We start from the raw sequence: 22456 nt of genomic DNA on the forward strand, positions 1-22456 counted from the left end.
AATGGGGGGACCAAATTGGAGGTGGAAATTTTGGGGTGAAAAAGATTTTGTGTGATCGGGGCCCGAACATGCAGGGGGTAAAGGGGGCAAGGAATAGAGTGAATTGGGCGATGTGGTATACCGGGGTTTAGTGTTAGTGGATTGAATAGGGGGTGTGAAGCGTCTGGGGTAAAACCCTGGAAAGCTGTGTAGGTATGTATATTTGCGTGTGTGGACGTATTATATACATGTGTATGGGGGTGGGTTGGGCCCTTTCTTTCGCCCGTTTCCCTTTCGCTACCCCGCAAACGCGGGAGGGGCACGAAAAGAAAAAAAAAAAAAAATATTATTAAATTATTTTATTTTTATATATATATTTTTATATCCCTGGGATAGGGGAGAAAGAATACTTCCCACGCCCTTCCCTTTGTGTCGTGAAAGGGGACTAATGGGGGGAAGGGGGGGGGGGGGGGGGGGGGGGCTATAAACCCCCCCCTCCTTATATCTTAACTTTCTAAAAGGGGGGAAAAAGAAAGGGAGGGCCGGGGGGTGCCATCCCCTGAGGGGTCAGATTGGGGTTTAAATGGTGGGATGTAACCAAAATGAGAAAAAAGGAGATAGGTGTATGTTGAGGAAAGGAAACCCGGATGTTTTTAGTTTGAGTGAAACGAAGCCAAAGGGTAAAGGGGAAGATGGTTGGGAATGTCTTGGGAGTAAGGGCAGGGGTTGGGGAGAGGACAAGAGCAAGGGAGGGTAGCACCCCTCCGAAACAGGAGTTGTGGGTGTATGTGATAGAGTGTAAGAAAGTAAACAATAGATTGGTATGGGGAAACTAAAAGTGGATGGAGAGAGATGGGTGATTATTGGTGCTGTTCACCGGGGCATGAGAAGAAAGATCTGAGAAGTAAATGTTTTGGGAGCACTGAGTGGTGTGTTTTGTGTTTTGATTTTTTTCACGAGACCCGGGTTATGTGATAGGTATTTTGAATGCAAAGGTGAGTAATGTGGCAGTTGAGGGAATAATTGGTGTACATGGGGTGTTGAGTGTTGTAAAAGGAAATGGTGAAGAGCTTGTAGATTTGTGCTGAAAAAGGGCTGGTGATTGGGAATACCTGGTTTAAAAAGCGAGATATACATAAGTATACGTATATAAGTAGGAGAGATGGCTAGGGAGCGTTATTGGATCACGTGTTAATTGATAGGCGTGCGAAAGAGAGACTTTTGGATGTTAATGTGCTGAGAGGTGCAACTGGAGGGATGTCTGATCATTATCTTGTGGAGGCGAAGGTGAAGATTTGTAGAGGATTTCAGAAAAGAAGAGAGAATGTTGGGGTGAAGAGAGTGGTGAGAGTAAGTGATCTTGGGAAGGAGACTTGTGTGAGGAAGTACCAGGAGAGACTGAGTACAGAATGGAAAAAGGTGAGAACAAAGGAGGTAAGGGGAGTGGACGAGGAATGAGATATATCTAGGGAAGCAGTGATGGCTTGCGCAAAAGATGCTTGTGGCATGAGAAGCGTGGAAGGCGGGCAGATTAGAAAGGGTAGTAAGTGATGGAATGAAGAAGTAAGATTATTAGTGAAAGAGAAGAGAGAGGCATTTGGACGAGTTTTGCAGGGAAACAATGCAAATGAGTGGGAGATGTATAAAAGAAAGAGGCAGGAGGTCAAGAAAAAGTTGCAAGAGGTAGAAAAGAGGCCAAATGAGAGTTGGGTTGAGAGAATATCATTAAATTTTATTGAGAATAAAAAGATGTTTTGGAAGGAGGTAAATAAAGTGCGTAAGACAAGGGAACAAATTGGAACATTAGTGAAGGGGGCTAATGGGGAGGTGATAACAAGTAGTTGTGATGTGAGAAGGAGATGGAGTGAGTATTTTGAAAGTTTGTTGAATGTGTTTGATGATAGAGTGACAGATATAGGGTGTTTTTGTCAAGGTTGTGTACAAAGTGAGAGGGTTAGGGAGAATGATTTGGTAAACAGAGAAGAGGTAGTAAAAGCTTTGCGGAAGATGAAAGCCGGCAAGGCAGCGGGTTTCGATGGCATTGCAGTGGGATTTATCAAAACAGGGGTAACTGTATTGTTGACTGGTTGGTAAGGTTATTTAATGTATGTATGACTCATGGTGAGGTGCCTGAGGATTGGCGGAAAGCTTGCATAGTGCCACTGTACAAACGCAAAGGAAATAAAGGGGTGTGTGCTCAAATTACAGAGGTATAAGTTTGTTGAGTATTCCTGGGAAACTATATGGGAGGGTATTGATTGAGAGGGTGAAGGCATGTACAGAGCATCAGATTGAAGCAGAGCAGTGTGGTTTCAGAAGTGGTAGAGGATGTGTGGATCAGGTGTTTGTTTTGAAGAGTGTATGTGTGAAATTCTTAGTAAAGCAAATGGAATTGTATGTAGCATTTATGCATCTTAAGAAAACATATGTTAGAGTTGATAGAGATGCTCTGTGGAAGGTATTAAGAATATATGGCGTGGGAGGCAAGTTGTTAGAAACAGTGGAAAGTTTTTATCGAGGATGTAAGGCATGTGTACGAGTAGGAAGAGAGGAAAGTGATTGGTTCTCAGTAAATGTCGTTTTGAGGCAGGGATGCGTGATGTCTCCATGGTTGTTTAATTTGTTTATGGATGGGGTTGTTAGGGAGGTGAATGCAAGAGTTTTGGAAAGAGGGGCAAGTATGCAGTCTGTTGTGGATGAGAGAACTTGGGAAGTGAGTCAGTTGTTGTTCGCTGATGATACAGCACTGATGGCTGATTCGAGTGAGAAACTGCAGAAGATGGTGACTGAGTTTGGTAAAGTGTGTGAAAGAAGAAAGTTAAGAGTAAATGTGAATAAGAGCAAGGTTGTTAGGTACAGTAGGGTTGAGGGACAAGTCAAGTGGGAGGTACGTCTGAATATAGAAAACTGGAGGAAGTGAAGTGTTTTAGATATTTGAGAGTGGATTTGGCAGTGGATGTAACCATGGAAGCGGAAGTGAGTCATAGGGTGAGGGAGGGGGCGAAAGTTCTGGGAGCGTTGAAAAATGTGTGGAAGACGTTATCTCTGTTAAGCAAAATTGGGTATGTTTGAGGGAATAGTGGTTCCAACAATTTTGTGTGGTTGCGAGGCGTGGGCTATAGATAGAGTTGTGCGGAGGAGGGTGGATGTGTTGGAAATGAGATGTTTGAGGACAATATGTTGTGTGAGGTGGTTTGATCGAGTAAGTAATGAAAGGGTAAGAGAGATGTGTGGTAATAAAAAGAGTGTGGTTGAGAGAGCAGAAGAGGTTGTTTTGAAATGGTTTGGTCACATGGAGAAAATGAGTGAGGAAAGATTGACAAAGAGGATATATTTGTTAGAGGTAGAGGGAACAAGGAGAAGTGGGAGACCAAATTGGAGGTGGAAAGATGGAGTGAAAAAGATTTTGAGCTATTGGGGCCTGAATATGCAGTAGGGTGAAAGGCGTGCAAGGAATACAGGGAATTGGAACGATGTGGTATACCGGGGTGGACATGCTGTTAGTGGGTTGAACCAAGGCATGTAAAGCGTCTGGGGTAATCCATGGAAAGTTTTTTGGGGTCTGGACGTGGAAAAGGAGCTGCGGCGTCGGTGCAATATACATGACATCTAGAGACTGAGTGTGAACGAATGCGGCCTTTGTTGTCTTTTCCTAGAGCAACTTCGCGCGCGTGCGGAGGGAGGGGGGTTTCAATTCATGTCCCGGGGTGGCGACGGGAATAAATAAAGGCAGCATGTATGAAGTATATACATGTGAGTGTATATGTATATGTCTACGTATGTATATATATGTATACGTTGAAATGTATAGTTATGTATATGTGCGTGTGTGGACGTGTATGTATATACATGTGTATGTGGGTGGGTTGGGCCATTATTTCGTCTGTTTCCTTGCGCTACCTCGCTAACGCGGTAGACAGTGACAAAGTATAAAAAATATACATTTCATTTATCTTATATCATACTTTACTACTGTTTCCCGCGTCAACGAGGTAGCGCAAGAGAAACGGACAGACAGGCTACATATGCTCATACTCAGTCTCTATCTCTAATGTGTAATACACCGATACCACAGCTCCCTTTCCACTTTCAGGTCCCACAGACGTTTCCACCGTTTACGCAAGACGCTTCACATGCCCTGGTTCAGTCCAATGACAGCACGTCGACCCCGGTATACCACATCGTTCCAATTTACTGTATTCTTTGCACGCCTCTCACCCTCTTGTATGTTCAGGCCCTGATCGCTCAAAATCTTTTTCACTCCATCGCACCTCAGTAGGAGTTCATATAATTGTATTTAACATGTAATTTTTCTATACTTGTGGCACGACATGTTCCGTAGAGACAATCCACCTCATCAGGTGCTAGTATTCAACAGAGATATCATGATCCCAACATCTGACCGGAGTACCGCCGTCTTGCACCAACTAGTACACACCAATATATATATAGGGGAGAAAGAACACTTCCCACGTATTTCCTGCGTGTCGTAGAAGGCGACTAAAAGGGAAGGGAGCGGGGGGCTGGAAATCCTCCCCTCTCAGTTTTATTTAATTTTCCAAAAGAAGGAACAGAGAAGGGGGCCAGGTGAGGATATTCCCTCAAAGGTCCAGTCCCCTGTTCTTAACGCCACCTTGCTAACACGGGGATAGGCGAATAGTATGAATATATATATATATATATATATATATATATATATATATATATATATATATATATTTTTTTTTTTTTTTTTTTTTTTTATACTTTGTCGCTGTCTCCCGCGTTTGCGAGGTAGCGCAAGGAAACAGGCGAAAGAAATGGCCCAACCCCTCCCCCATACACATGTACATACACACGTCCACACACGCAAATATACATACCTACACACCTTTCCATGGTTTACCCCAGACGCTTCACATGCCCTGATTCACTCCACTGACAGCACGTCAACCCCTGTATACCACATCGCTCCAATTCACTCTATTCCTTGCCCTCCTTACACCCTCCTGCATGTTCAGGCCCCGATCACACAAAATCTTTTTCACTCCATCTTTCCACCTCCAATTTGGTCTCCCTCTTCTCCTCGTTCCCTCCACCTCCGACACATATATCCTCTTGGTCAATCTTTCCTCACTCATTCTCTCCATGTGACCAAACCATTTCAAAACACCCTCTTCTGCTCTCTCAACCACGCTCTTTTTATTTCCACACATCTCTCTTACCCTTACGTTACTTACTCGATCAAACCACCTCACACCACACATTGTCCTCAAACATCTCATTTCCAGCACATCCATCCTCCTGCGCACAACTCTATCCATAGCCCACGCCTCGCAACCATACAACATTGTTGGAACCACTATTCCTTCAAACATACCCATTTTTGCTTTCCGAGATACTGTTCTCGACTTCCACACATTTTTCAAGGCTCCCAAAATTTTCGCCCCCTCCCCCACCCTATGATCCACTTCCGCTTCCATGGTTCCATCCGCTGACAGATCCACTCCCAGATATCTAAAACACCTCACTTCCTCCAGTTTTTCTCCATTCAAACTCACCTCCCAATTGACTTGACCCTCAACCCTACTGTACCTAATAACCTTGCTCTTATTCACATTTACTCTTAACTTTCTTCTTCCACACACTTTACCAAACTCAGTCACCAGCTTCTGCAGTTTCTCACATGAATCAGCCACCAGCGCTGTATCATCAGCGAACAACAACTGACTCACTTCCCAAGCTCTCTCATCCCCAACAGACTTCATACTTGCCCCTCTTTCCAAAACTCTTGCATTTACCTCCCTAACAACCCCATCCATAAACAAATTAAACAACCATGGAGACATCACACACCCCTGCCGCAAACCTACATTCACTGAGAACCAATCACTTTCCTCTCTTCCTACACGTACACATGCCTTACATCCTCGATAAAAACTTTTCACTGCTTCTAACAACTTGCCTCCCACACCATATATTCTTAATACCTTCCACAGAGCATCTCTATCAACTCTATCATATGCCTTCTCCAGATCCATAAATGCTACATACAAATCCATTTGCTTTTCTAAGTATTTCTCACATACATTCTTCAAAGCAAACACCTGATCCACACATCCTCTACCATATATATATATATATATATTGTATTATATATATATATATTTTTGCAGGGAAAAAATGCAATTGAGTGGGAGATGTATAAAAGAAAGAGACAGGAGGTCAAGAGAAAGGTGCAAGAGGTGAAAAAAAGGGCAAATGAGAGTTGGGGTGAGAGAGTATCATTAAATTTTAGGGAGAATAAAAAGATGTTCTGGAAGGAGGTAAATAAAGTGCGTAAGACAAGGGAGCAAATGGGAACTTCAGTGAAGGGCGCAAATGGGGAGGTGATAACAAGTAGTGGTGATGTGAGAAGGAGATGGAGTGAGTATTTTGAAGGTTTGTTGAATGTGTTTGATGATAGAGTGGCAGATATAGGGTGTTTTGGTCGAGGTGGTGTGCAAAGTGAGAGGGTTAAGGAAAATGATTTGGTAAACAGAGAAGAGGTAGTGAAAGCTTTGCGGAAGATGAAAGCCGGCAAGGCAGCAGGTTTGGATGGTATTGCAGTGGAATTTATTAAAAAAGAGGGTGACTGTATTGTTGACTGGTTGGTAAGGTTATTTAATGTATGTATGACTCATGGTGAGGTGCCTGAGGATTGGCGGAATGCGTGCATAGTGCCATTGTACAAAGGCAAAGGGGATAAGAGTGAGTGCTCAAATTACAGAGGTATAATTTTGTTGAGTATTCCTGGTAAATCATATGGGAGGGTATTGATTGAGAGGGTGAAGGCATGTACAGAGCATCAGATTGGGGAAGAGTAGTGTGGTTTCAGAAGTGGTAGAGGATGTGTGGATCAGGTGTTTGCTTTGAAGAATGTATGTGAGAAATACTTAGAAAAGCAAATGGATTTGTATGTAGCATTTATGGATCTGGAGAAGGCATATGATAGAGTTGATAGAGATGCTCTGTGGAAGGTATTAAGAATATATGGTGTGGGAGGAAAGTTGTTAGAAGCAGTGAAAAGTTTTTATCGAGGATGTAAGGCATGTGTACGTGTAGGAAGAGAGGAAAGTGATTGGTTCTCAGTGAATGTAGGTTTGCGGCAGGGGTGTGTGATGTCTCCATGGTTGTTTAATTTGTTTATGGATGGGGTTGTTAGGGAGGTGAATGCAAGAGTTTTGGAAAGAGGGGCAAGTATGAAGTCTGTTGGGGATGAGAGAGCTTGGGAAGTGAGTCAGTTGTTGTTCGCTGATGATACAGCGCTGGTGGCTGATTCATGTGAGAAACTGCAGAAGCTGGTGACTGAGTTTGGTAAAGTGTGTGGAAGAAGAAAGTTAAGAGTAAATGTGAATAAGAGCAAGGTTATTAGGTACAGTAGGGTTGAGGGTCAAGTCAATTGGGAGGTGAGTTTGAATGGAGAAAAACTGGAGGAAGTGAAGTGTTTTAGATATCTGGGAGTGGATCTGGCAGCGGATGGAACCATGGAAGCGGAAGTGGATCATAGGGTGGGGGAGGGGGCGAAAATTCTGGGGGCCTTGAAGAATGTGTGGAAGTCGAGAACATTATCTCGGAAAGCAAAAATGGGTATGTTTGAAGGAATAGTGGTTCCAACAATGTTGTATGGTTGCGAGGCGTGGGCTATGGATAGAGTTGTGCGCAGGAGGTTGGATGTGCTGGAAATGAGATGTTTGAGGACAATGTGTGGTGTGAGGTGGTTTGATCGAGTGAGTAACGTAAGGGTAAGAGAGATGTGTGGAAATAAAAAGAGCGTGGTTGAGAGAGCAGAAGAGGGTGTTTTGAAGTGGTTTGGGCACATGGAGAGAATGAGTGAGGAAAGATTGACCAAAAGGATATATGTGTCGGAGGTGGAGGGAACGAGGAGAAGAGGGAGACCAAATTGGAGGTGGAAAGATGGAGTGAAAAAGATTTTGTGTGATCGGGGCCTGAACATGCAGGAGGGTGAAAGGAGGGCAAGGAATAGAGTGAATTGGAGCGATGTGGTATACCGGGGTTGACGTGCTGTCAGTGGATTGAATCAAGGCATGTGAAGCGTCTGGGGTAAACCATGGAAAGCTGTGTAGGTATGTATATTTGCGTGTGTGGACGTATGTATATACATGTGTATGGGTGGGGGGGTTGGGACATTTCTTTCGTCTGTTTCCTTGCGCTACCTCGCAAACGCGGGAGACAGCGACAAAGTATAAAAAAAAAAAAATATATATACATATTGTATAAAAATGCATAGAACATGGATTTTGATGTCAGAGAGGAAATAATTATGGGGTTTAAGTTCTCGCCAGTATCGTAAGCTACATTGGACGCTACAGATGGCGCTTATGTTAGATAGCACATCTTATGCTTAGGTAGGGGCCCTCGCTTTCCCATCTTGCTTATTGATCAATACCATGTGACCTGAATTTTGCTAGTAGACTTTAACGCGGAATCCATAATTTTTGTTTTGAAAATATAGATAGTTGACCATTACTTTCATCATGCAAGTTGGTTATATCATAAGAGACATACAGAAGTTTTGTCAGACATGAGCGATGTCGAAAACCATGTTGCGAATCTTTTATTAAGTGGTGTTCTTCTAAATAGCTCACAATTCAGTCTCGAATCATGGTTTCAGTAAGTTTCCCAACTATAGACGTTAAGGTAATTGGACGATGATTTCTGGGCACTAACTTATTGCTTTTTTTGAAATGTGGTTGTTACGTAGACAAACTTCCATTCATCTGGAACTTTCTGAAAAGAGCAGTACAAGGGTTTAACTATCTCACCTTTCGCCTCTTTCACTGTCCTCCGATAAAACGTATGAGAGCCTGCCGTATTATTCATTCTCATTCTGTTTATTGCTGATGGTATGTCTTCAGCTTTTATCAGTGGAACTGTATTCGGAATGAGTTGTGTCTTCGATCTTAAATATAGTTGCTAAAAAAGATGTTTAAGATTTTTGCCATGACTTCGTTGTCTAGAACCTAGTCACAGTTTTCTGTAATTAACGGACCAATTGAAATTGTAGTGTCTCTCTTGCTTCTAACGCACTATCGAACTCCTTAGGGTTTCTTTTGCTATAGTCGGCAATATATGCTTCATACTGACGTTTACTTTGTCGTATTAGTCTTTTAGTTTCTCTACGCAAATGGTTGATTATATAGTCTTTATCTCTATCTGCTATCAGAATGACTGAGGCCCTTAACGTCAAATGACAACCACCAATCAAAGAATCTTGAACATTCCCACCAGGTTCTCTGGACCTCATACATTTGCTGCTTGTATGACTCTTCTGCTTGTGGAAGGCTGGTATTTAGGCCTCTCGACTGTCAGGGTAATGAAAGACGTCACCGCTCAAGTTGTGACCACCGATCGAAAAAACTGAAAAATCTACTTAGGTGTTCAAGATAATTTGATGAACACATCCAGTATGTCACTATCCTGAATACTTGCTGAATAGATAACTATGATAATCTGCGAAATTTTTCTTTTAAGAGCATAAACCACAGATATTAGCTATGTATTTTTCATATCAACTGCGATCTTTATCTTGATGAATTTAGGTTCTTTTCGGATGAAAATGTTATCTAAAAAAAAATTCATAGTTACCTTTCGTATGACACAGGGTAAATCCATTTTCTCTAAATATTTCTTGGAAGATCCAACTCTAGCAAAAATAAGGTAGGTCTTAGATATATTGAATATCCGGTCAACTAGTGCAATTATGAAATCAGGTTTACAATTCAATAGACAGGAAGGAATCAACCTTAGTGGTAAGGCCTGTGTATATTGAAATCCTGTAATTTGATTTCGAGAAAGCATTTTTTTTTTCATTTTATGTTTATTGTTGATTTCCACTGAGGACAATGGCTTTCTTTCATGGTAGACATATAAGCACATTGAAGGTGAGGGTATGGCAGTACTCGTACTGACTAGTAAATACCATAATGTGTCACTTTCAAGTAAGTAGATTTCTGTATTTCCTCTTGTTTTTAGGCTTTCAGTTTGATAGGGAAATGCTGACGAAATATTTACTGTCGTTCAAGTCTAAGCATCAAGCTCAGTTGTTCTTGGATAAACATGTTTCATAACAGCCTAACATCCATGCACTTTGAAATGAGAATTCAGAAAAGACTTCGCTTCCTATGTATTAGTATTCACAGGTAGAGGAATAGTTTCTCTGTATAAGTTTAAGGAAAACAATCATATATGGTCTTCATCACGAGCACAATCAGCAAGACCTGAGTCCTCTACCAAATGCCCACCATTGTCTGTGATATCATGATCGAGACGACTGCCTTGACTCTTGGCCTCCTCCTCTACTTCACCTTAAAGATTCTGAGTTTGCAGAGTGAGGCTTCTGTGCTGGCCCTAGGCTCAGCAATCCCCTGGCAGGTTAAAGGCGGCTCGGCCACTCGGTGGGCAATACACTGACAATCAATTGATTTGCCTCGCAACGACTGTATTGAGATCAGCGACCATTGCTATAGTACTCAGAGAGGTAACTCTTTCATTTACAAAGGAAAAATGTCATCTACACCCAGTCCTGAACAGTTAACGATTTTGTAATATATGTACATTGAAACAGGCGGGCGCTACACGATTTTCTCAAACGTAACTGGAGACTGTAGTACAAAGATTCATAACTATGTATCTGTACGTAGTTGTTATGCATGAACATGTCCGTACACAAAACTGGGACTTTAACCTAGTACCAAGAGAGAGAAATAAATGTCAAAGATAGATGGGCCTCTAAACTAACAAAAACACAACACAACTTATCTGAACTCTTATTTCACTGTAGCCATTACCGAGTTGGCGTTTAAGATGTGAATTTTCACATAATCTACAAGTGATAAACTATTGAATAATATCTTTGAAGAACATATTTTCGTAAGTAATGGAATTAGCTTGCAATGTAGCAATAGATTTCAATTACATATTTTCTAACAAAAAATGAATGGAAAATACACCATGTAATTAAGAGAGAAAAAGATATATTCTTCTTGCTTGAAATGATGAAGAAGTATTTTGAATTGTTTGGTAAATATGTTTACTTCCATTCATACAGTACAAGAAATGAAGCAAAACAACAACAGCTCTTGATCTTGGCCGAGCGTCGAGTTACATGTTGTTACTAGACAACATTGTGGTGAGGTACACCATGATCCTCCTCAGCAGCAGCACCAACGCCACCAACATGCTCTACCTCACCATCGCCAAGTTATCCTACTATTACCTGGCCTTTATAGTCCTCAAGATCCTTAGCGTCGTCAAGTTTGCCTTCATCTCTGATGCCCTCCGACGTAAGGTGTGTGCTCTCTCTCTCTCTCTCTCTCTCTCTCTCTCTCTCTCTCTCTCTCTCTCTCTCTCTCTCTCTCTCTCTCTCTCTCTCTCTCTCTCTCTCTCTCGTGCTTGATACTGATCAGGTAATATCATTGATAAACGTCATCGTTAACTCTGATGTCTGAAATACATTACCACTAGGCTAAAATTTGCCATTGCATATACATTAACTAGAATACTGATTCTAGACAAAATCACAATAGCAAAATATTTTTAGGCGTTGCAAGAACCTCATACTTTAATTCCCCAGCGGGAGAAAAGTCTGCGATGGTTACGTCGTCTGCTGAACACCCGCGTTAACAGCGTCAGCATTGAGGTGACTTGTGGTGTGTAGTCTAACAACGTGAGTTGTGTGTACCTAACCTAACCTAACAACGTGAGTTGTGTGTACCTAACCTAACCTAACAACGTGAGTTGTGTGTACCTAACCTTAAGGGATAATAAGGAAACTTTTGATGGATCAGCCTAAGACTGCCCGTCCCCACCGACGTTTTTACGTTAGTTTTGGTTTGGTTAGGGTAAGGGAGCAAATCTAACCCAATCTAACTAAATCTAAGCGGACTTAGCCTAGAACAATATTGGGGCGAAGCTTTGGGTGATGCTATTTTCTTATGTATTCTAACTTAAATCGATACGATTTTTTTCCAGCATAGGATGAATGCATATTCGTATTTTGGTAGATTTCCATCTCTTCAAATATCTAAGTGTAATGTGTCTTGTTAAATCAAGCACGCAGACCCTGAGATTCAGCACACAACTCATACAATCCCTGGGATCCAGTTTAATTATCATGACTCGTACAATAAATGGGATTCAGTGCAAGATCACACAGATGCTGCGGCATTTACCGAGCTGCGTCTAGAGCGGGGTCCACAGCCTTCATCTTTTTCGCCGCATGCAGCCAGGAATTTGATATGTGCAGCCGAGGAAGGAGAGGGGGTTTACGACGCACAGAATATATGATGTGCAGCCGGCAACCTTAAAATGGTGACCAAGCTGGATTTGATTAAGAGAGGCTAGCGAAAGAGGGAAATACTGAGAAGGGTGAATAATTTTGAAAGAATGGTATCATTGTATTATAATGAATGTGTCCTGCTTTTCATTGGCCCTCATTCATCATACTTTTTATAGTGTTGAAAATAAAATTCTATTCTGCCTTCAAACAGCCTATATGTGTTAGATAATTCTTTATTGCCTTCTTCAAATAGCCTAGTTTGTGTAGCTAATTCTCTGCTTTGTATATCTGGATGCACAATATACTTCTGCATTTCTCATTTCACGCTTTCATCCTTGCTCGAAAGTAGTTCTTTGACATACGTTGCATAGCTACCGCCTGTGTTAACTGTGGCCGACTAGCTCTTAAAGGTTGTAGGTCTCTGGTCTAGAGTGACTCTGAGTGCTACACATCACGTAAGAATGTAAGTTATCTTCTTTAGTCCATCTTACTCTACTGCACGATTATAAGGCCGTTCTGACTATTGTCCTGTTGCTCTGACTTCGACTGCTTACAAAGGCTTTGAACCCTTTCTCATCTAGCCATATTCTCAGACATCTTAATTCTCACAGTCCTCTCTCTGATCACCAGTATACCTTCTGTAAGGTGACATCCACAGGTAATATCCTTTCCTATCTTACTAATGTCTGGTCATCATCCCTAGAAAATTCTGGGGATTCCTATGTAGTTACGCTTGATCTGTCCAAAGCTCTTGACAAGATGTGGCACCAGGGTCTCATTTCTAAGCTCCCCTCGTTTGGCTTCCTACCCTAACTTTGTTCCCTCATTATCCCTCCTTCACTTTGCTCCCTCATATCTAATTTCTTCTCTGGCCGTTCTGTCCCTGTGGTTGTTAATGAATCACCTTGTTTCCCTTTCTCCATCAACTGCAGTGTTCCTCAAGATTCTGTCCTGTCCCCTACACTTTTACTCCTTTTTTATCAACGATTTCTTTCCACAAATAACCAAATGCACTTCTATACTGACGACTCAACAATGTATTCCTTGACAGCCTTCAAATCTGCTCCTTCTTCGGTCACTCGATCTGTATCTCGTTTTACCAAATTCCTCAATAGACGCAGATTTGGACAGGATATCTCAGTGGGGTACACAAAATTTGATTAAGTTTGATATTTCCAAGACACAGTTTCTGCCCATCTCTCTAACGAAAAATTTTCACAGGCTTCCTCTTTCCTTTGACGAATCAGTAATTTCACCTCTTGACCAAATGAATATAATTGAAACCTCACCGTACAGAAATAGCAAAGTCTGCCTTTGAGAAAATGGGAGTCCTGTTCAGACATCGAAATTTCTGTTTTTCCAAACATTTGTTTCTTTATACAAATGATTAATCTGTTATTGTATGGAGTACTGCTGTCACTTCTGAGGTGGTTTTGGCCTTGCGTCCCTACTTGACATGGGTGAGTTGAAAGCGGTTTGACTTATCTCTCACAGGCTAACCTCAAAACTTGACCCACTTGCCCTACGCCACAATGTCTGTTAGCTTTCTCTCTTCTATAGGTATTACTTCAGTTTTTCTTCCAAGAACTAGCTGCTCTTGTGCCCCCACCATTAGCTAGACCACAGACCACGCAGTGCTCAGCAAGCTACTGCGTCACAGAAATACTGTGTGGCCGTCGGCAACTCAAGGGTGGGCCGTTTTGATGACTGTTTCTCTTGCTACACTTCGAAGCTTTGGAACTCTACCATTTCACGTCTCTTCCAAAATCTATGACTTGGCACTTTGTGAAAGACAGGTTTTTCACTTCTTCCAAAATCCGTAAATACCTTTCCTCGTCTCTTCCTTTTCCTTTCATTAACCTTTTTATTATGATGTTTTTCTGGGAAGATCTAATATGAAAGGGAATCCTACTTCCGTTTCATCGGCTGTGTGAGCTGGAGACCAGATTTATCTCTTGCTATTCTCGTCGGGTTAAAGTGACCGGTTAGGTGCTTTGTAAAGATTAATTGCCTGTTAAAGTTTTTCTCCTTTAATATTATGTAACTGTAACTTCCAACTTCACCTGAAGGGTCAGGTCATTATGCCTTACTTTTGTGTTAATTAATCTCAACCTGCGTCCCGACATGTACATACACAGACAGGGTATGTTTGGTCTTAGAATGATCCTGTATACTTGGAGATGTAAATGATTTGTCGGTTGGTGGATATAGCTGCCGTTGACGGCGTTAATGACCCAGGCAGTTGACAGGCCTAAAACCCAAACCAACCAACCAATCAACCAGCCAACCAACCATCCAACCAAACCAGCCAACCAACCAACCAGCCGACCAACCAACCAACCAACCAACCAACCAACCAACCAAGCAGCCAACCAACCAGCCAACCAACCAGCCAACCAACCAACCAACCAGCCAAACAACCAACTCTCGGCAACTAATGAAAAATAACTCATGATGGGTTAAGATCGTCCCCGCTAGATGGACAGCCCATCTGCATTCTCCTTCTGTATTTCATTATCTAATCTTTTACATTATTCTGTTCGTCTTTTTCCGTTACCTTCCAACTTGTTCACTGCTCTACGCTCCTGGGGTCGCCTTATATTGCTAAATTCAGATGAGGGAGAACAGTATAGTACTCTGGATTATCATCAAAGTGCTGGAGTTCTCAACCAGCCATCTTACTTGGAAATTACGGGTCGGCACTCAGGCACTAGTTGCCGAGCGAGGAATCATTTCCTAATCAGTTTTTAACCTTAGTCGATTCCAGTGAGTGTGTTGAGTTACTAAGGTTTTCCATCTTCCTGATAACAGGTGGGGCTGCGGGAGGTGGAGCAGCTGCTGAGCGCCTGCCCCAGGTTCCTGGTATGTCGACTGTTTACCCTGGACCGTCACGTCATACTCTCAGTAGGTTAACCTGCACTAGCTTCATCACCGTTTTCTTCCATGGTAGATCATCGTCATTTCCCACTTTCTTTTTATTATATGTTTCATCTCGTTTAGTATCTTACGGTGCGATGTGAAGATACACATTATCTTTACCTCACGTGACTGCCTTTCGTTATATATGTTCCGTTGTTTATTAAAGACGTTATTATCTGTGTTCTACGACCGTTTACCTCAGCCTCCTTAACTAGCTCTTTGTCACCTCAACAGTACTTTATCTCATTATGCTATTGTTGTCTACATTATTCACCGTCTATCCCGTGATCCATCTTATCAGTTGTTTTGATCATAACTAAGATATAAAATTTGATTAAACTTTATAGATTAATTTATAGATTAATCTTTTGATCGTTGAACAGATATTGAAAGGTTTTGAATATCTTTCTCTTTTAAGCCTTTAGGTGGAGTAGATGCAAGGGATTATTAGATTAGATATCTGAAAATGTACATCACAGACGCGTTCAACGCACGGTCTACACACTGGGCTTGATTATAAAACTCGTCTTCATCGTTTATCATATTCTGTTTACCTCCAATATGCGTTGTGCATATATCGTATGATTCTGCGTTGATTTCATCGTCCTAACAGCTGTTCATCATGTGCAAATAATCAGCACATGTGATCGATATCAAAATGCATCTTAAAGATATATATAAATGTTCCTGTAGACATAACGATATCAGTTTATTTCTTAATCCTCTGTACCTATTGATTTCATGTATACAGACCTAACTCCCTTTCTAAACTATTTCATATGATTATGTGGGTACTTAGAATATGTATTTGTAAGTTTCCTTGTTTTATCGTGCACTGCATCACTGAAATTCTCAGTTGGTACTGTTACCACCTCACTCACCCTTCACCAGCCGAGGCCTCGACTGACGAGGACCTGAAGTACTAACACGTAACTTCCCGCTGCAGGTCACCAGTTCGGTGGTCACGTATCTGATCATCACCCTCCAGTTCGGTTTCTCGGAGACACCGAACTCAGCGTCGAGCAACTGTACCCTCACACACCTACAATGAAACCTGAGTGTTCTACATGTTCCCTCACTCTACAGTAGCGAACACTGGTATATATCCAGCAAGTAAGTTAAGATGTAAGATGATAAACGTATACACAACCCACTCTGTCCCAGTACACGTACACTTACTGGAGCTAAAGAATGAGCCAGACATTTCACGACTAGATCATTCCTTCCCTTGAAAGGTTATGTTAACAATCAAAGTGAAAACACTGATCAGTTTATTCATTCTGGTGTTCCAGGAAATGTTCAAGTTATAGAGATTTTGGAAGTCAAGGATATGTTTCAAGCCCTTGTATTGTATTGATCAATTCGTAGGTCCTTTAGTTACCGAGAAAGATAGTTAAACATGGGGTCACTCAAACATCAATTCTAAACGTGGGCTACATGCATAGTGAGAGCGTATCTGGTCTTAAAATTATCTTTAACTCCTGAAGAAGATGTTAAAGAATTTTTGTTAGTGGTGTAGGAATGGTGAAGACGTGGGTTCTCCACAGTATCCAGTGTATAGTTGTTCAAATGGTCACCAGCAGCTTGTGATTGGTGAGGAGCAGATACAGGCGGCACTTTATCATGGCCCACACACCGGCCAAGGGTTCTAACGTCACAATGGCATATCCTATTCCGCGGCTCCACCTCACATAGAAGACGAAATATTCTGCACCAGTCTCTACTTGTCACTGTGGCGCTGCAGAAGGGGGTACTCACATCTTTCAGAGTTATACATGTACACATAGATACAGACACCACACAGACCCATGATCCTAGCGAAGTGGTCTGGTCTTAAGACCATCTTAAAAAAAAATGCAGTACCCTTATACACAGTAGAATAAAATCATAACCCTGCAATCCCTCAGGCAACACGCCGGAGGGAAAATAGAAGAAAAAATATCTTGTATGATCAGTAGGATTGAAGGAAAATTGTGCAGGAAAGTCATAAGGTAGAATGAACAAGGATATGTCATGATGTCATACATCCCTTCACTTTTTTGTCTCGACTTACCATGTCCATATCATTCCTGGTCTCGAAGAATGATACATTAATTCTTATTCCCTCAGAGCAGGTGACATGTGTTGGTCAATAACGGTTTGTTAACTCATCATGGCAAGGGAGTTATTGGTGGTTGAGAAGATAGCAAGATATACTACTACGTTATGATGACTGATTAAATGAATCATTCAGTCACAGAGAGTAACAATTGATGAGCAAGCCTAATTTCGAAGATAATACGGATGTTCCATTGAAGAACATTTTTATAGGAGCTCATTCCAAGCATCAGTACAGTCAAGATCAACTCAGTGACCTCTAAATCTTCGTCAATATCCTCTCATTGGTAGTGCTGGTGTTACTGTATAGAAATGTTCAGTATCGACATTGGTGAATTCTATAAGTATTTTAAAGCACTCTATCAACTTGCCTCGGAGACGCCTCCTGCTGAGGAAGAGACAAGTGTAACTCTCGCAGTCTTTCTCAAGTGGTTTGTTACGCAAGGAAGGAATTGATTTAGTTGTTCTTCGCTGCACTGCCTCCAGTATAGTGGTGGTGTGGGAGGGGAGGGGGGGTGTACAGCACTGCCTCCAGTTTAAGAACGTCCATACTTAAGTATAGTGGTGGTGGGGGAGGGGGGGGGGTTCTTTAACGTGCAGATGGTGGTTATTGAACGTGCAGATGGTGAATACTTGAACGTGCAGATGTTTGATATTGAACGTGCAGATGTGGTTACTTGAACGAGCAGATGGTGGATATTGACGTGCAGATGGTGGATATTGAACGTGCAGATGTGGTTACTTGAACGAGCAGATGGTGGGTACTAGAACGTGCAGATGGTGGATATTGAACGTGCAGATGGTGGGTACTTGAACATGCAGATGGTGGATATGAACGTGCAGATGTTTGATATTGAACGTGCAGATGTGGGTACTTGAACGTGCAGATGGTGGATATTGAACATGCAGATGGTGGATATTGAACATGCAAATGGTGAGTACTTGACCGCAGATGGTGGGTACTTGAATGTGCAGATGGTGGGTACTTGAACGTGCAGGTGGTGGGTACTTGAACATGCAGATGGTGGATATTGAAACGTGCAGATGGTGGGTACATGAACGTGCAGATGGTGGATACTTGACGTGCAGATGGTGGTACTTGACGTGCAGATGGTGGATATTGAACATGCAGATGGTGGATATTAAACGTGCAGATGGTGGATATTAAACGTGCAGATGGTGGATATTGAACGTGCGATGGTGGATATTGACGTGCAGATGGTGGGTACATGAACGTGCAGATGTTTGATATTGAACGTGCAATGGTGGGTACTTGAACGTTGCAGATGGTGGGTACATGAACGTGCAGATGGGGGTACTTGAACGTGAAGATGGTGGATATTGAACGTGCAGATGGAGGGTACTTGAACGTGCAGCTGGTTGATATTGAACGTGCAGATGGGGGTACTTGAACGTGCTGATGGTGGGTACTTGAACGAGCAGATGGTGGGTACTAGAACGTGCAGATGGTGGGTACTTGAACGTGCAGATGGTTGGTACTTGAACGTGGCAGGTGGTGGATATTGAACGGCAGATGGTGGGTACCTGAACGTGCAGATGTGGTACTTGAACGTGCAATGGTGGGTACTTGAACCGTGCAGATGGTGGGTAATGAACGTGCAGATGGTGGATATTGAACATGCAGATGGTGGATATTGATCGTGCAGATGGTGGGTAACTTGAACGTGCAGATGTTGGATACTTGAACGTGCAGAATGGTGGTACTTGAACGTGCAGATGGTGGGTACTTGAACGTGCAGATGGTGGGTACTTGAACGTGCAGATGGTGGATACTTGAATGTGCAGATGGTGGATATTGAACGTGCAGATGGTGGATACTTGAACGTGCAGATGGTGGTACTTGAACGTGCAGATGGTGGAGTACTGAACGTGCAGATGATGAGTACTTGAACTGTGCAGATGGTGATATTGAACGTTGCAGATGATGAGGACTTGAACGTGCAGATGGTGGATCTTAGAACTGTGCAGATGGTGGGTACTTGAACGTGCAGATGGTGGGTAATTGAACGTGCAGATGTTGGATATTGAACGTGCAGATGGTGGATAATTGAACGTGCAGATGGTGGATACTTGAACGTGCAGATTGTGGGTACTTGAACGTGCAGATGGAAAGTACCTGAACGTGCAGATGTTGGGTACTTGAACGTGCAGATGGTGGGTACTTGAACGTGCAGATGGTGGATTGAACGTGCAGATGGTGGATACTTGAACGTGCAGATGGTGGATATTGAACGTGCAGATGGTGGGTACTTGAACGTGCAGATGGTGGATATTGAACGTGCAGATGGTGGGTACTTGAACGTGCAGGTGGTGGATATTGAACGTGCAGATGGTGGGTACTTGAACGTGCAGATGGTGGATATTGAACTGGCAGATGGTGGGTACTTGAACGTGCAGATGGTGGTACTTGAACGTGCAGATGGTGGATATTGAACGTGCAGATGGTGGGTACTTGAACGTGCAGATGGTGGATATTGAACGTGCAGATGGTGGGTACTTGAACGTGCAGGTGGTGGATATTGAACGTGCAGATGGTGGGTACTTGAACGTGCAGATGGTGGATATTGAACGTGCAGATGGTGGATATTGAACGTGCAGATGGTGGGTACTTGAACGTGCAGGTGGTGGATACTTGAACGTGCAGATGGTGGGTACTTGAACGTGCAGCTGGTTGATATTGAACGTGCAGATGGTGGATATTGAACGTACAGATGGTGGATACTTGGACGTGCAGATGGTGGGTACTGAACGTGGCAGATGGTAGGGTACTTGATGTGCAGATGGATGATATTGAACGTGCCAGATGGTGGTTACTTGAACGTGCTGTTGGTGGATACTTGGACGTCAGGTGGTGGGTGACTTGAACGTGCAGGTGGAAAGTAATTTAACTGTGCAGCTGGTGGATACTTGAACGTGCGTGGTGGATATTGAACGTGCAGATGGAGAGACTGATGAACAGTGCAGATGGTGGATATTGAACCGTGCAGATGTTGGGTACTTGAACGTGCAGGATGGTGGATATTGAATCGTAAAAGGATGGTGGGTACTTGAACGTGCAGATGGATGGATATTGACGTGCAGATGGTGAGTACTTGAACGTGCAGGTGGTGGGATATTGAACGTGCAGGATGGTGGATACCCTTGACGTGCAGATTGAAGTACTTTACGTGCAGACTGGTAGGGTACTTGAACGTTGGCTAGATTGTGGGATACTTGAACGGCAGCTTGGTGGATATTGGACGTGCAGATTGGTGGGATAATTGAAACGTGCCAGATGGTGGGACTACTTGGACGTGCAAGATGGTGGGTACTTGAACGTGCAGATGGAGGGGTACTTGAACGTTGCAGGAGGTGGATATTGAACGTGCAGATGGTGAGGTACTTGAACGTGCAGTTGGTGGATATTGAACGTAGCAGATGTTGAGTACTTGAACGTGCAGGTGGTGGATATTGAACGTGCAGATGGTGGGTACATGAAGTGCAGCAGGTGGATATTGAACGTGCAGATGGTGAGGTACTTGAACGTGCAGATGGTTGTTACTTGAACGTGCGATGGTGGATATAGAGCGTGCAGATGGTGATTACTTGACGTGCAGATGAGTGGTACTTGAACGTGCAGGTGTGGGATATTGAACGTGCAGATGGTGGATACTTGAACGTGCAGATGGTGGATATTGAACGTGCAGATGGTGGTACTTGAACGTGCAGGTGGTGGATATTGAACGTGCAGATGAGTGGGTACTTGAACGTGCAGGTGGTGGATATTGAACGTGCAGTGGTGGGGTACTTGAACGTGCAGATGGTGGATATTGAACGTGCCAGATGTGTGGTTACTTGAACGTGCAGATGGTGGGTACTTGAACGTGCAGATGGTGGATACTTGAACGTGCAGATGGTGGGTACTTGAACGTGCAGATGGTGAGTACTTGAACGTGCAGATGGTGGGTACTTGAACGTGCAGATGGTGGCTACTTGAACGTGCAGATGGTGGGTACTTGAACGTGCAGATGGTGGATATTGAACGTGCAAGATGGTGGGTACTTGAACGTGCAGATGGTGGATATTGAAACGTGCAGATGGTGGGTACTTGAACGTGCAGATGGTGGATATTGAACGTGCAGATGGTGGGTACTTGAACGTGCAGATGGTGGATATTGAACGTGCAGATGGTGGATACTTGGACGTGCAGATGGTGGGTACTTGAACGTGCAGATGGAGGGTACTTGAATGTGCAGATGGTGGATATTGAACGTGCAGATGATGGGTACTTGAACGTGAAGATGGTGGATATTGAACGTGCAGATGGTGGGTACTTGAACGTGCAGGTGGTGGATATTGAACTGGCAGATGGTGGGTACTTGAACGTGCAGGTGGTGGATATTGAAGGTGCAGATGGTGGGTACATGAACGTGCAAAGGGTGGTTACTTGAACGTGCAGATGGTGGATATTGAACGTGCAGATGGTGCGTACTTGAACTTGCAGATGGTGGATATTGATCGTGCAGATGGTGGGTACTTGAACGTGCAGATGGTGGATATTAAACGTGGAGATGGTGGGTACTTAAACGTGCAGGTGGTGGATATTGAACATGGAGATGGTGGGTACTTGAACGTGCAGGTGGTGGATATTGAACGTGCAGATGGTGGGAACTTGAACGTGCAGATGGTGGATATTGAACGTGCAGATGGTGGGTACTTGAACGTGCAGATGGTGGGTACTTGAACATGCAGGTGGTGGATATTGAACGTGCAGATGGTTGGTACTTGAATGTGTAGATGATGGATATTGAACGTGCAGATGGTGGGTACTTGAACGTGCAGTTGGTTGGCACTTGAACGTTCAGATAGTGGGTACTTGAACGTGCAGATGGTGGGGACTTGAACGTGCAGGTGGTGGATATTGAACGTGCGGATGGTGAGTACTTGAACGTGCAGGTGGTGGATATTGAACGTGCAGATGGTGAGTACTTGAACATGCAGATGGTGGATATTGAACGTGCAGATGGTGGGTAGTTGAACGTGCAGATGGTGGATATTGAACGTACAGATGGTGGGTACTTGAACGTGCAGATGGTGGATATTGAACGTGCAGATGGTAAGTACTTGAACGTGCAGGTGGTG

General features: G+C 43.1%; 1 protein-coding gene across 1 annotated transcript; it reads left to right on the forward strand.

Moving 5' to 3' along the window:
• The first annotated feature begins 11161 nt into the window (after positions 1-11161).
• LOC139755686 (uncharacterized) lies at positions 11162-16268 on the forward strand. The gene is made up of 4 exons (XM_071674334.1): positions 11162-11308; positions 11594-11659; positions 15110-15202; positions 16164-16268. The coding sequence occupies exons 1-4, from the start codon at positions 11162-11164 to the stop codon at positions 16266-16268; spliced, it is 411 nt and encodes a 136-aa protein (XP_071530435.1).
• Positions 16269-22456: the final 6188 nt, after the last annotated feature.

This window comes from Panulirus ornatus, chromosome 19 (genome assembly GCF_036320965.1).
Source record: "Panulirus ornatus isolate Po-2019 chromosome 19, ASM3632096v1, whole genome shotgun sequence".
NCBI lineage: Eukaryota > Metazoa > Arthropoda > Malacostraca > Decapoda > Palinuridae > Panulirus > Panulirus ornatus.